This window comes from Diospyros lotus, chromosome 2 (genome assembly GCF_014633365.1).
Source record: "Diospyros lotus cultivar Yz01 chromosome 2, ASM1463336v1, whole genome shotgun sequence".
Lineage (NCBI taxonomy): Eukaryota > Viridiplantae > Streptophyta > Magnoliopsida > Ericales > Ebenaceae > Diospyros > Diospyros lotus.
The window spans coordinates 16158662-16172049 of NC_068339.1; the positions used below are offsets into that span (position 1 = coordinate 16158662).

The following is a 13388-nucleotide window of genomic DNA, read 5'->3' on the forward strand; positions in this document are numbered from 1 at the left end:
CGTTGTGGGCGGGGGGTGTCATTACAACGAGGAAGCGGTGATTTATTATTTCTTTATGTCTCAATTCAGCAGCAGCAAGTGCTCAGACAACAACACCACCGCCACGTCCGGCGACGAGGCCTCCTTCCCGGCGATGAAAAAGCCCAAGTCTCAGGCCGTCGCTTGTTCTCTCGACAACAAGAACGGTCCCCAAACTCAGCCACTCCACTTCGATTCCGACCTACCTTCCCCTATGATCGAAGATCCCATTCCCACCGACCTCAATGAAATCGCCCTCGACCCTGCTGCCGGTGTTGCCGCCAATTTGTCCCGCAAGAAGGCGACGCCTCCCCAACCGGCAAAGAAGCTCGTCATCAAACTCCTCAAAGGTTGCATTCATCTCCTCATTTGTCGCTCTCTCTCTCTCTCTCTCTCTCTCCAAATAGACTCTCAACGTTTTCTAGTTAGGTTTAGTTTCTTTCAGAAAAAGCATTCATATTTACCGGTTGTTTCAAGTACGTATTGTTTGTTTGAGTGGTTAAGTTGGATTTCGAGATAAATTGGACAATGTATTATGCCTCCAAGTTGAAACTGAGCGTTAACCCAAAAGACACAGTGTTCAAACTAATACTCTGAATCATTGATAATGATAATTGCTCTGGTTCTGCGATCTCGATATTGATCCATATGTAGGGCTTTTCTTCATTACCCCATTTTAGCCTTCTAGGGTTTTGTAGAATTGCTGAGGTTAGGGGAGAAGGCATATCACGTGTAATGGATATTACTCTTCTTGACATCATGGACCCGATTGGGGGTTATGGGTAGTTCAATGTTAACAAGCTTGACAATGTATCTTCTTTTTCCCCTTTAATGGATGCATGTTCTAGTGGCTTTAGTCTGTCTGGCGAAGGATGAGTGGTTTTTCACGATGACATGTAGAATTTTTCTTGAGATTCTTGACCTACAAAATGACGTAAATATTTTCCCACCCACAAAAATTGGGAAGCAAGAACGGTTCTTTTGATACAAAAATCTTGTCCCTTCAGTTTTAAAGGTCTTTCCCGGTAAGAAAGTTCAAAAACTACCAGTTTTAAAGGTCAACCATTCCTCAATCTCAATGTGCCACAAAATGCTGACCCTTTGTTTGGATGGGAGGGGGAAGGACCACCCTTACCCTTGTTTGGAGAGGGTTTTGTAGTGGAAAGGAAGGGAGGGGAGGGGACCCTTTTTCATACCCTATTTTTCTGTACATTCCCATTTCAGGTGTAGGGAAAGAAAATCAATAATGAAAATTATTATTAATTAATATTTTTGTAAAAACCTGATATTATCTTTAACCCAAATAAAATCCTATAATTTTTCTTTTCTAATTTGACATTACATATTTTGTGTACATGAGGACTCAAAACAATATATATATATATGTAAATATAACATACATTCCAAAACTCATCCAAATCTGTAATTAAATTAAAAAAATTGTACTTTGTAATTTATTTTGAAATTCAAGATTATAATTGTCATTTTGTTTTATTATTCTCACGTTCCCACTTGATGCTTCAAAAATTTGCACCAATAAATTTGCAATGTCTGGATGCTGGTGGGACTTGAACTTGATGTGACTTCATCAATGAGGTGCTTCTCGGTGTGCCAATAACGATTTCCATAAAACAGATCGCCGATGCTTTAGTCAAAGAAGTGGTAGGACGAGGAAAATAGAGGGGGAGCCCGTCAACTATGGATCATCCCCAAAAGAGAAGTGTAATCAGAGACCAGGGGTTTCAGAGTTACCACAATTGGGATAAAGTTGGGAAAAGTTGAAGAAGAAGCCCTAATATAGGACAGAAAAGTATATTTTAGGAATTAATTAATTTTTTTTTTCTTTTATTTATTTCCTAATTTCGTTTGATTCCTTTAGTTATTAGGTTCTATTAGAATCCTAGTTAGATTGGGATTAAGGAATCTAATTAGGACAGGATTGTAGCTATTAGTTGCCTACAAATTAGTTCCTATGTTCTTGTTATGACCATAGATAGAGGTTGGTTGCTAAAGGTCTAGAATTCATATAGCCAACCCTACCTACTAGAATTAACGCCTGCGATTGTGGTGGTTGTTCTTGTGTAATATCCATGTATTTTATTTTCTAGGTATGAAAACTGCAACTACCCTAATTGAGGTATTCATTATTTCTCAGTTTTGAGTAGACTAACTTTGTGACATGCTTCTGGAACTGGAAATAGTTTTTTCCAGTTGATCTAAGCTGTAATGACATGCTTGTGTATTGTTGCGAAGGGTCCTTGAAAAATTTTCAGCATGAGAATAATCTCAAGCTTCATTCACCACAGTGGTTTTTATATTTTTTGTTTTGTCAATCTCTCTTGTTCCCCTTGCAAACTCTAGAAAATCGTCATGTATGTTCAAATAGACTTGAGGGAAAATCTTTTGGTAGGAGGTTCTTTTGGGTGCAGCTGAAACTAGATTTCTCCACAGGCTTGATATATTGTTTTTGTTTTTTTTTTCCCTGAATCTGGACTCGCATTGTCAATGAAATTGATTTTTGAATTGTTCATGGTTTTTGTTTTTACCTCCTTACATAATGGACTACAATGGGGAACGATATTTGGTTTTTGTATCTTTGAAGCTAAACCAACCCTGCCCTTAAACTTTGAGGAAAATACATGGGTAACACTGAAGTCTGCTATAAGTGCCATATTCTTGAAGCAACCAGATCCTTGTGACCTGGAGAAGCTTTATCAGGTGAGTTCTACCATTTCATTTTTTTCACATCATAGGTGCTTGCGATATTAACTAAGCAACTATCATCATTAGGCTGTGAATGACCTTTGCCTGCACAAGATGGGAGGAAGTCTGTATCAACGGATTGAAAAGGAGTGTGAAGCACACATATTTGCTGTGCTACAATCTTTGGTTGGCCAAACTGAAGATTTGGTAGTTTTTTTATCACTTGTTGAGAAATGCTGGCAGGACTTCTGTGACCAGGTGTTGATGATTCGTGGTATAGCCTTGTATCTTGATAGAACGTATGTGAAACAAACTCCGAATGTCCGTTCATTGTGGGATATGGGCTTGCAGCTTTTCCGTAAACATCTTTCACTAGCTGCAGAAGTTGAGCATAAAATTGTATTTGGACTTCTGAAAATGATTGAGAGTGAAAGGTAAATGTTAAATATGTCTAAACTAACACTGTCAAGCATTTATAGTAGTTTGGATGACAAAATTCATGCTTATATGCTTCTAGCTGTTGACTCATATGAAAAGTTTTTGTTCATCTACTATTTTGTTTATTATTGTTACCGGGTAAAATTTGTCCCAGGGAGACTGATGTTACTCTTTTAAGTATCTTTTGATGTTATATCTAATCTATCCTCAGAGAAAAATTGCTTATTTTTGTCTCAGCTTATGATGGTGCTCCGTGTGCTAGTCAGTTTTTTTTTTTTTTAGGATAAGTCTTGTGTTGGTCAGTATGATGTTTGACAAGGATCCTGGGTGTTTTTGAGACTTAGACATAGTTGCATAGACTATGGTCTTTTGGAATGCAATATAGTAAGAAGTAGTAAATCTATAGTAGTATGCTAATGTTAATAGCATTGAACTGGTCTATGCCTTCTGGTAGGTAGGTCTATGCACTTCTTTTTGAGGTCCTGTGCACATTTAGATATACATTTCTCTATCTGAGCAATATAGCATGTAGAAATGCAGTGTCCAAGAGAAATGCTAATACATTGGAAAGGCACAACAATGATGCTGTTCTGGTGTTAGCTGTAAAATTCTCTGTATAAATATTTAGGCATGCTAGGTCTGCACATGGATACATGCATGCGTGTGCTTGTTTGGTTGCCTGAGCAGGAAGTGAAAATAGGGATGGCAGTCAGGTATGTAGTGGGTTTGATTTAACCCTATCTGCCTTAAAATAGGAAAACCCCATACTCCACCCACACCTGCATCAGTTTTTTGTGAACAGTAAACTCAGGAATGGTAACTTGGTTATTTTGTTTCTGGATAGGAAACATAAAAAAAATAAAAAACTGAGAAGAAAAAACTAAAAGAGGAGAGAAATAAATAGCTCTTATTCTTGCTAGGGTTTGTCAACAAACACATCTCAAATCCATTATAATTTCAAGTCTTTCAGAACAATGTCACATAAATACACCCAAACTCATGCCACATACCTGCGTGCAAATGCATATGCACACATAGGGACATAAAAATTGGTGTTCAATGGAAATTGATGGTTAAGCAGTTAGCCTTTGGGCAATTGATCAACATAGATCTAACCAAGCTAAGATTGATGGACTGATGTAACAAACTCTGAATCCAAATGATGCATGCCTAACAAATCTGCAGATCATTGGACTGCACTTACCTCCTAAAACATAACAAACCAAAATATATGTGCATGTTAGTATATACATGCTAACAGGCACTAACGATAGAGAAATTTTACCTAGGACTTGAATCATCAAATATGAGTCTATGTCTGAGGCATCCTTCATATGGAGTCAAAAAATTTCTCTTTTTCCTTTTCTGTTTTTGTCCTTATGCTGCATATCAGTCATTATACCTTCAGAATACCTTTTTCTGTATCTACTATTCTCTATATGTGACACATAATTTTGTCAAGAACAGTGAGGAAATTGTAAAATTTGTTATCTTATTGCATTTCTTCTCTTGTAAGCCAACCTTAATGAGTGAAAACAAGAGACTTAAAATTTTTCAGCTCTTATCTTTATTTTGTGTTGTATTTATTTGCAAAGTATAGCTGCCAGAAAACTTTATAATCCATTCATTCAACGATAGCAAGATGAAGCATAAAACTTCCTTTATCACTGTTAGATCGTGATATTTTTCATCTATAAACTGTGAGGTCATTTTCCTCTTCCAGATTAGGTGAAGCAGTTGATAGGATTCTCCTTAACCATCTTTTGAAGATGTTCACTGCTTTAGGAATCTACACACAGAGCTTTGAGAAGCCATTCCTTGAGGGCACTTCTGAATTTTATGCTGCTGAAGGAGTCAAATACATGCAGCAATCTGATGTTCCTGACTACTTGAAGCATGTGGAGGTCTAATTTGTTCTTTCTTCTCTTTCTCGTTCTTCTTTTATGTCCCCAACTAGTAAAAGTTTTTGTGTTGCTTTATCTGTTACCTTGTTTTATTTCCTTTCAAGTTTTTGCTGTGTGATTTCTTAAACATTCTTTATGAGGAAAAATTACCTACTCAGTGTCAATTGACATCGATTTCTGCTGCTTGGAGTTATGTTTTGGAGATTTGAAGATCTATTTGTGCAGGTAAGGTTGCATGAAGAACATGAACGATGCTTACACTACCTGGATGCCAGTACAAGAAAACCACTAGTAGCAACTGTAGAAAGGCAACTTCTTGAATGCCATATGCCTACAATTCTTGATAAGGTGTGAGTTATAATTGTATTATTCCATTCTTCATTTAGTCTTTGAACTGCTTTTCTGCATCAAAACATTTGCTAGAATTTTCATTGCTTTAGTAAATACTTCTTCTGATCTGTCAAGGGTTTCATGATGCTGATGGATGGAAATCGTATCGAGGATCTTCAGAGGATGTACTTACTCCTTTTGAGGGTCAATGCCTTTGAATCATTAAGGCAAGGGCTCAGCTCGTACATTCGGAGAGCCGGTCAAGCTATTGTCATGGATGAAGAGAAAGATAAGGATATGGTTTTCTGCCTCTTAGAATTTAAGGCTTCTCTTGATACCGTATGGGAAGAAAGCTTTTCTAAGAATGAAGCATTTTGCAACACTATTAAAGAAGCATTTGAGTATATCATTAATCTACGACAGGTTAGCATCATTTTCTCAATTGAGATATTAATTCTATATCAGAGAAATTATTTATTAATTGCTAGATGCAAAAAAAATTGGCATGATGACATTTGAAATGTAAGCGCTCGCTCAATTTTTTTAGCATCTTGGCCTGCCCACAAAATTATATAATTAAGTAGTTCTTGGCAAAATAATATCTTCTTTATATGGTTGTACTTGTCTTAAATTGACAATAGATATCTTGAGTGGATTCAATGATTATCTACTTAAAAGATTCTTGTTCTTCTACCTCCATGTGTTCTAAAATTGGAAAGTAGAGGGAAAATTTGGCATTCAAGGAAACATCATTGAATTAGTTGATCTACAATATTGGAAAGGTTTATTCTAGGTTAAGTTGCCCATGCTGCTTGTCATGACTCCAAGGGCATTAGTTGTAATTTCCCTTAGTGTGTAGTGTGTATTGGAGTTGTTAATTGGTTGATAATTGGATGGGTGTAAACAGCCTATAAATAGGTTATAGGTTAGAGAATAAGGGCTATGAATTGATTGAATAAACCATTATGTTTCCTCTTCACTCTTATCTCCCTCACCGTTCGTTTGATCCTTCCCCTTTCCTTCTCAATTTCTCCCTCTATCTGTTCTGTTTTCTCTCTCCATTCTGTTCTTTCTTCTTCAAATCCCCCCAAAATCCCATTCTAAACCCTAGGGCTATGTCAATTGGTATTAGAGCCAGTCAGTCCTCAGTTGTGATCTCAGCAATTTGTGGCAAAATTCTTAGTAGTTGAATTTAGGTTAAGAGGCGACATTGAGCAAGCAATTGTTAGAATTGGTCGAGCTGCAAGAAGCAGACTCAAGAAGCTCAATGGAGTCAATCGACTCTTAGAAGACCGCAATAAGAGTCGGTTAATTTTTTGTGTGTCGGGTGTTAATTTTCGCTTAACATCCAAGCGACATTCGATGATCCCGCCTCGAAATTCAAGGCGAAGTAGGTCAGAAAAAAAGGGCCGATGATTCTTGGTGCAACTCTGGCAACAAAATCGATTTGGGCATTTAATTGACCAACAAATTGAAATTAGCTGAGTAGGGATTTTAGCACCTCCGATGAACTGAAGCAAAGTCCGACAATCTTGGGTCGGAATTGATCGCGAAGAAGGCACAAGTTCAAGAATCGAGTTAGGAAACGGTCTTGATTGAAGATTCAGAGTGTTGAAGTTTGCCTAGAGATTGTGCGGTAGAAGATCAGTAAAGTATGGAAGATTATTGACTGGAAGTTATTAAACAGTTAGGGTTTTTTAAGCCAAAGTGTAATTAATGTAAACTTTGGGGGTCTAACTGTAATTTTCCTATAGTCATTAGTTATATGGGGGTTCTGCCTCCTCTATAAATAAGAGGGCAAGGCGGCAGTCTAACAACTTCCTCTCTCTTGCCAGGTTCTCTTCTTCTATTGTGAGTATTCTTTGTTCTAGAGAAAGTGAGGCATATGTATTGTGTTCTTGAGTTTTCTTGGAGTGAACAAGGGCTGTACTTGAGCGATAGGATTGAGAGAGAGGTTGGGTTTTGTACTGATCAGTTTCATCCTAATAAAAGGCTGCTCTTGGTGGGTGTTTGAAGGCTAGATGTAGGATTGCCAAAGGCATTCCGAACTAGGATAAAATCTGCGCCTAATGCTGTTTGGTTTGATCTTTTTATTCTGTTATTTCCTTTTCTGTTGTCCATATATTCTGTTTCTATTCTTTCATTGCATCCGAGAGTGTTTGAGAGGGTTTATGTGAGGGTTTTCTCGCCTAAGGTTGTAACCTAATAGTCCTAAGGTTAACACAGAGTGATGATCCTTAGCGAAGAGTTCAAAAATTTCAATAGCTAATTCCAGTAATTGATTGAAGATTCAGAGCGATGATCCTCAGTGGAGAGTTTGGAAATTTCAGTAGCTGATTCTAGCAAGCTCGTAGTAGTGTGTTTGAAATTTTGTAGGAGAATTTTGACAGTTGATCTTCTCGACTGTACGGTTCTTGGAAACGACTCAAGAGGCAATTGATAGATTGTTGTGTCAGAGGCGAATTTTCAAGGATTGGAATGGTGGAGATAGAGGATGGATTCTAGGAGAAAGTTGATAATCTCAGTAAAAAATTGGACGCTTTAATGATTTTGATTTCATTGAGATTCAATATTAGTTTATCGGAGGAATTTTTTCCAAGATCCACTACGGAACCGATTCTAGCGGGAGTTGACATTCTACCAAAGACCCCTAATCTGCAAGAAGCTAATGACTCAACTAAAGTGAATCAAGAGTTTCTGACTATAGGATCATTTATCGGTGGGGGTGGGGAAGGTGGTGCTGGATTACTTCCTCAGATTTCTAACTTACTGGAAACTGAGGAACAATCTGAATTGAAAAACAATATTGATTCATTAGATAACTTGGCTATAAAACTTGTCGAAGATGAAAGTCAGGAAGGAGGTCAAGTTCCAGCCATTGGGGAACTTGCGGAACATTCTCATCTTTTCCTATGCAATCAGGATGTCAGGACATGAATGGCAATGGCAATTGCAGGAATAGTCGTTGCAACACCATTGGAGGAGAAATTTATTGAAGGTAAACCCTTGGTGTATGTTGTCAAACAAGAAGTAAAACATGCTTCTAAAGCATTGCTGGAGTATGTATATGTTGAGGAGGATGATCAGATCGATGCGATAGAGCAACCTGTTGAGCGTGAAGATCTGTTCAAAAGTTACTTGGTGGATCGTCAGAAAAATGGGAAGGGAAAAGCTACGAAGGAGCAAAGGAAACAATTAAGCGAGTCTATGCTGCTCAATTGTTGCATTTGCAGGATATTACAGATATTGTGGCAGTTGAACTAGTCTTAGCAGAGGTCAAGGAAATTTCTGGAACTAAAAAATCAATGGGAGAAGAGAGACTTGGCATGGAGATCTTTGAGGTCTACATTTTATGTTTGCAGAAAAAGCAAAAGAAAAAAATGTAAGAGGAAGGAGGAAAAGGCTGAGGAGGAGAAAGAAAGAAAGAAGGACGAAATAGCTAGTGAAAGCTGGGATTAGATGATAGACAGGCAAGTCGCTGTGAGTTCTTGGGGACAAGAACTCTCTCAAGGAGGGGGGAATTATTATGACCCCAAGGACATTAGTTGTAATTTCCCTTAGTGTGTAGTGTGTATTGGAGTTGTTAGTTGGTTGATAACTGAATGGGTGTAAACAGCCTATAAATAGGCTGTAGGTTAGAGATTAAGGGCTATGAATTGATTGAATAAACCATTCTGTTTCCTCTTCACTGTTATCTCCCCCTCTGTTCATCTGACCCTTCCCCTTTCCTTCTCAATTTCTACCTTTATCTGTTCTGTTTTCTCCCTCCATTCTGTTCTTTCTTCTTCAAATCCCCCCAAAATCCCGTTCTAAACCCTAGGGTTGTGTTATTGCTCTACTATATTGTTTGGGACATTGATACAAAAGGGTTCACTGACTGAGCCAGTGATCAACTCATTGCAATCAACTAGAGAACTTCCTGAGCATATGAGAGAAATTGAACAGAGGATTGGGAGGAAGAGTAGACCAGAAAGGGAGATTTCAGAAAAGAAGTTTTAAAATTATGTATGTAGCAGAAAGGGAGATATCATGTATCCTTCATTGTGATACTCACACTTATACTCCTCATTGTTTCCCGCCAAGACTAGCTCCCTTCACCAATTGAACCAACAAGCTTAACAACTCACTACATATGTAACAGCTCGTACCAAACAATGTACAACACTGTTAAGCAAATGTATATACGCAATGTGTAATACCCTATGTGACATTGTATTTTTGAGGATTATTTAAGGAAGACAATTTCATACTCGAGGTTATTTTATGAAATTTGTGGGATAAATTAGTTGAGTAATTATGTGTTTAAAGAGTAAAGAGGATTTGAAGAGGTGTTTAGTCGACTAACGGGGAGACCTCAGTTGACCAAACCATAGCAGAAAGTTTGGTTTTAGCTCATTGGATGTGTTTAATTGACCTCGATCAACTTAGTGGCCTGTTTGTGTAGTGATCAATTTGGGTTTTGAAATCTAAATTTAAGCTGAAGGAAGGATGGGTGAGCCAAGTTGACACATGGCTATGTTTGAATTTCATGACATGTTAATTGGTATGATCAATCCAGAAAATGGTTAGACGAAGTGAAAATTGTTGCATTCTGACTAGGTGCTGCAATACCCAAAATAACAATGAAAGCTTTGTAATTTATCAAAACCAAGTTGGTAAATGTCTGTGGAGGGTTGAGGTGTCACCTTGGGTGTATTGGGCTTATAGGAGAGCTGATTGTAGCAGATTAATTGAGTAGTTAACAGTTGTTATTTCTGTTATTTTACTTGATTAGTTACAGGACAGTTGTACATTTTCAGTTACAACATGTAACTGATTGTAACTGAAAAACTGAATATAGAGTAGCTATATAAAGTGTCATGACCCGAAGGATATAATAGTAAATATAATAGTAATTGTAGTTTAATTGCAGTTATTATTTAAAGTTAGGAGTAGTTATTTGTAGTGGAGCAGTTATGAAGTAGTGGAAGTAGTGGTAACTGCTAGATTTGCTGTTTAGCTTTATATATAAAGCCATAACCCACAGTGCCGAGTTTATGAATCGTTAAGAAGTTATTGAAGTATCTGATTTCCCTCCTATTGTTTTCTCTATTTCTCCTTACTTTTTGTCAGTGTCTCCCTTATTTCTGTCTGATTCTCCCTATTATTCTTCCTATTCCCTCCCCCCCCCCCCCCGCGCAATTCCATTTATATCTTCAAAGGAAACATTAGTTAGAACTAGGATCTTGACATTTGGTATTAGAGCAGACAATTCTTGGCTGTGAGCTAGGGTTCCTAGTGGTTGATTTCAATAAGAACAAGGCGGTTATTGGAGGCAGTTCCAGAGCAGTTCCTTGGCTTTAGATCTAGCTTTTTTTTGGAATTTGTCCATAGTTGATGGTTACCGCATGCTTCGAGCTTCTATGGATAGATTTGAAAGGAAACTAGACGAACTCATGATTATGATGGCCAAATGGTATCAAGTTAGTCTTCTAGTTGAGTTACTTTCTAATGAATATCTTGATCCAATTATTCAACAAAAGAGACCAGTCCCTGTGACAGTTGGAGATCCACTCTTGCTAGAAAATGACATGATCCATAGAACTCCGCAAGTCAACTTGCCAGAGGACTTTCTGTCAAAGGAGAAGAATGAACAAATTCTGGAAGATAATAAGTTTCCCTTGAGAGAAGGTGGGCAATCTGAATTGGTAAAAAACGTTGATTCATTAGTTATTCCTGTTATAAATCATGTTGGATATGAAAGTTGCAATGAAGGGATTTTTTAGGCATCCGATGAGACATATGCTCTTGGAGTCTACTCTAGGTTGGATGGAGGTCAGGTTTCAGCCTTTGTGGAACATGCAGAACATTCTCACCTCTTTCTATGCAAGTCGGATGCCAAGAAAGGACTAACAATTGTTGAAATCAATGTGACACCATTGAAGGAGAAATCTGTTGATGATGAACCTATAGTGTATGATAAAGCAAAAGATGAGTTTAAGGATGAAGCTCAGGAGGAGCAAAGTAGGATGCAGAAGGAACAATTGAAGTAGACTGAACAAAAAATCATGATGCGTTGCGGAAGAAGATAGTGAAAACAGGGATTGGATAAAGAATATTGGTCAAACTACTAAGATTTCTACAAGAAATCTTTTAAGGGGGAGGGAATGTCATGATCTCAAGGATATAATAGTAAATATAATAGTAATTGTAGTTTAATTGCAGTTATTATTTACAGTTAGGAGCAATTATTTGTAGTGGAGCCGGTATGAAGTAGTGAAGGAGTAGTGGTAACGCTTGATCTGTTGGTTAGCTTTATATACAAAGCCATAACCCACAATGTCAAGTTTATGAATGAATTGTCAAGAAGTTATTGAAATGTCTCATTTCCCCCTATTGTTCTCTTTATTTCTCCCTACTTTTTGTCAGTTTCTCCCTCATTTATGTTTGATTCTCTCTATTATTCTTCCTATTTCTCCCTCAATTTCATTTCTATCTTCAAAGGAAACATTAGTTAGGGACTAGCGTTCTGACATTAAGCTACTCAAGACTGTATTGTAGTTGTTGAAAAATAAGAAAACTCTTTTCTCTCTCTCTTTAATTCTCTTCCTAATTTCTCTCTATTTTTCTCCCCCTTCTCTCTCTCTCTTGTTCTCATTTCTATCCTTGAACAAACCCTAGGTCAGGACTAGATCCTAACAATTTGGTACCAGAGCAATTGGTTCTTGGACTGCTAACTATATAGCTTGGATCAATTGGAGATGGCAGATGGAACTCATATGAAGCAATTGGAGGCACAAGTTAACCAAGTTAATTCCTTGGTGAATAACCTACAGACTCGAATGGAAGCCTTGGAAGTTGGATTGAGTAAGCATCACTGTTGAATCTAGGACCAATTTCCTCACACAATAAAACAATAAACACTCTCTTACACCCAAACCCTTACCCGATACAGATAGAGATGTAAAAGAGATGTAAAACAGAACACAATCACAAGCAGTAACAGTAAATGAACAAGAAGTCTTGTCCTGGTTCGGGCAAGAAGTTGCCCTACATCCAGACTGCCAGATGATGCCGACAGAATCCACTATCAAAGAAACAAGAATATAGCTCTTCCTCTCTGATCTCTTCCTCGCACACACCTAGGCTAATAATCAATAGCCTCTCTATCAAGAATACAAGGACTGAGCATTAGCTCTCTCTCAATTCTCCAACTCTTATGTGCGAATACAACAGAAAGATTCTCTCCCTGTCACCAGAACCTATCCGCCTCTATTTATAGAAGATAGAGGCGGTTACAACTTAAGGACTGAAATGCAATACAAAGAAATAGAAGGCTTACTCGGAAATAACCCAGTGAAGATATTTTTGTTATATTCTAAACACATAAAACATAAGAATAAAAACATTTCCTAAAAGACAAATCTGCCCTTTACCAAAACTACCAGCTAGACTAATACAAATTCTAACAATTTCTCCACCAATTTGATTAGTTTAGCTTCAAGACTTCAATCTTCCAGATTCTGCTACAGCTTCCTTTTCTTCCATCTTCTGGCTTCGTCCTAAGCTTAAGAGCTTAGACTCCTTCAAGCTACATTAAGTAGCTTCATGCAGTGCTTCATCTTGGTTGCTGGAACAGCCTTGGTGAACATATCCGCTGCGTTTTCCTCTCCTGCTACCTTTTCCAACTTCAGCAGATTCCTGTCAAGAATTTCCCTGATAAAATGCAAACGAACATCAATATGTTTTGTGCGTTCATGATGAGCTTGGTTTTTAGTTAGGTGAATGGCACTTTTGCTATCACATCTTAGGGTTGTATCTATCACCCTACCTAACAATTCTCCTAGAAGCCCTTTCAACCACATGGCCTCCTTTATTGCCTCTGCTAGGGCAATATACTCGCCTCAGTAGTGGATAAAGCTACAACGTGTTGTAGACCAGCTTTCTAGCTTACTGCGGCATTCCAAACCTTGAAAACATAGCCTGTGGTTGACCTCCTCCTATCTTGATCCGCTG

The 13388-nt window shown here is 37.8% G+C and overlaps 1 protein-coding gene across 1 annotated transcript in view; it reads left to right on the forward strand.

The window, feature by feature from the left end:
- LOC127794971 (cullin-4-like) overlaps positions 1-13388 on the forward strand; it is a 38929-nt gene continuing 25541 nt past the window's right edge. Inside the window, exons 1-6 of the mRNA XM_052326322.1 lie at positions 1-368; positions 2621-2736; positions 2809-3155; positions 4883-5063; positions 5289-5411; positions 5529-5816. Of these exons, the coding sequence (XP_052182282.1) occupies positions 56-368; positions 2621-2736; positions 2809-3155; positions 4883-5063; positions 5289-5411; positions 5529-5816 (1368 nt within the window). The 5' untranslated portion in view covers positions 1-55. The remainder of the gene's footprint in view (positions 369-2620; positions 2737-2808; positions 3156-4882; positions 5064-5288; positions 5412-5528; positions 5817-13388) is intronic.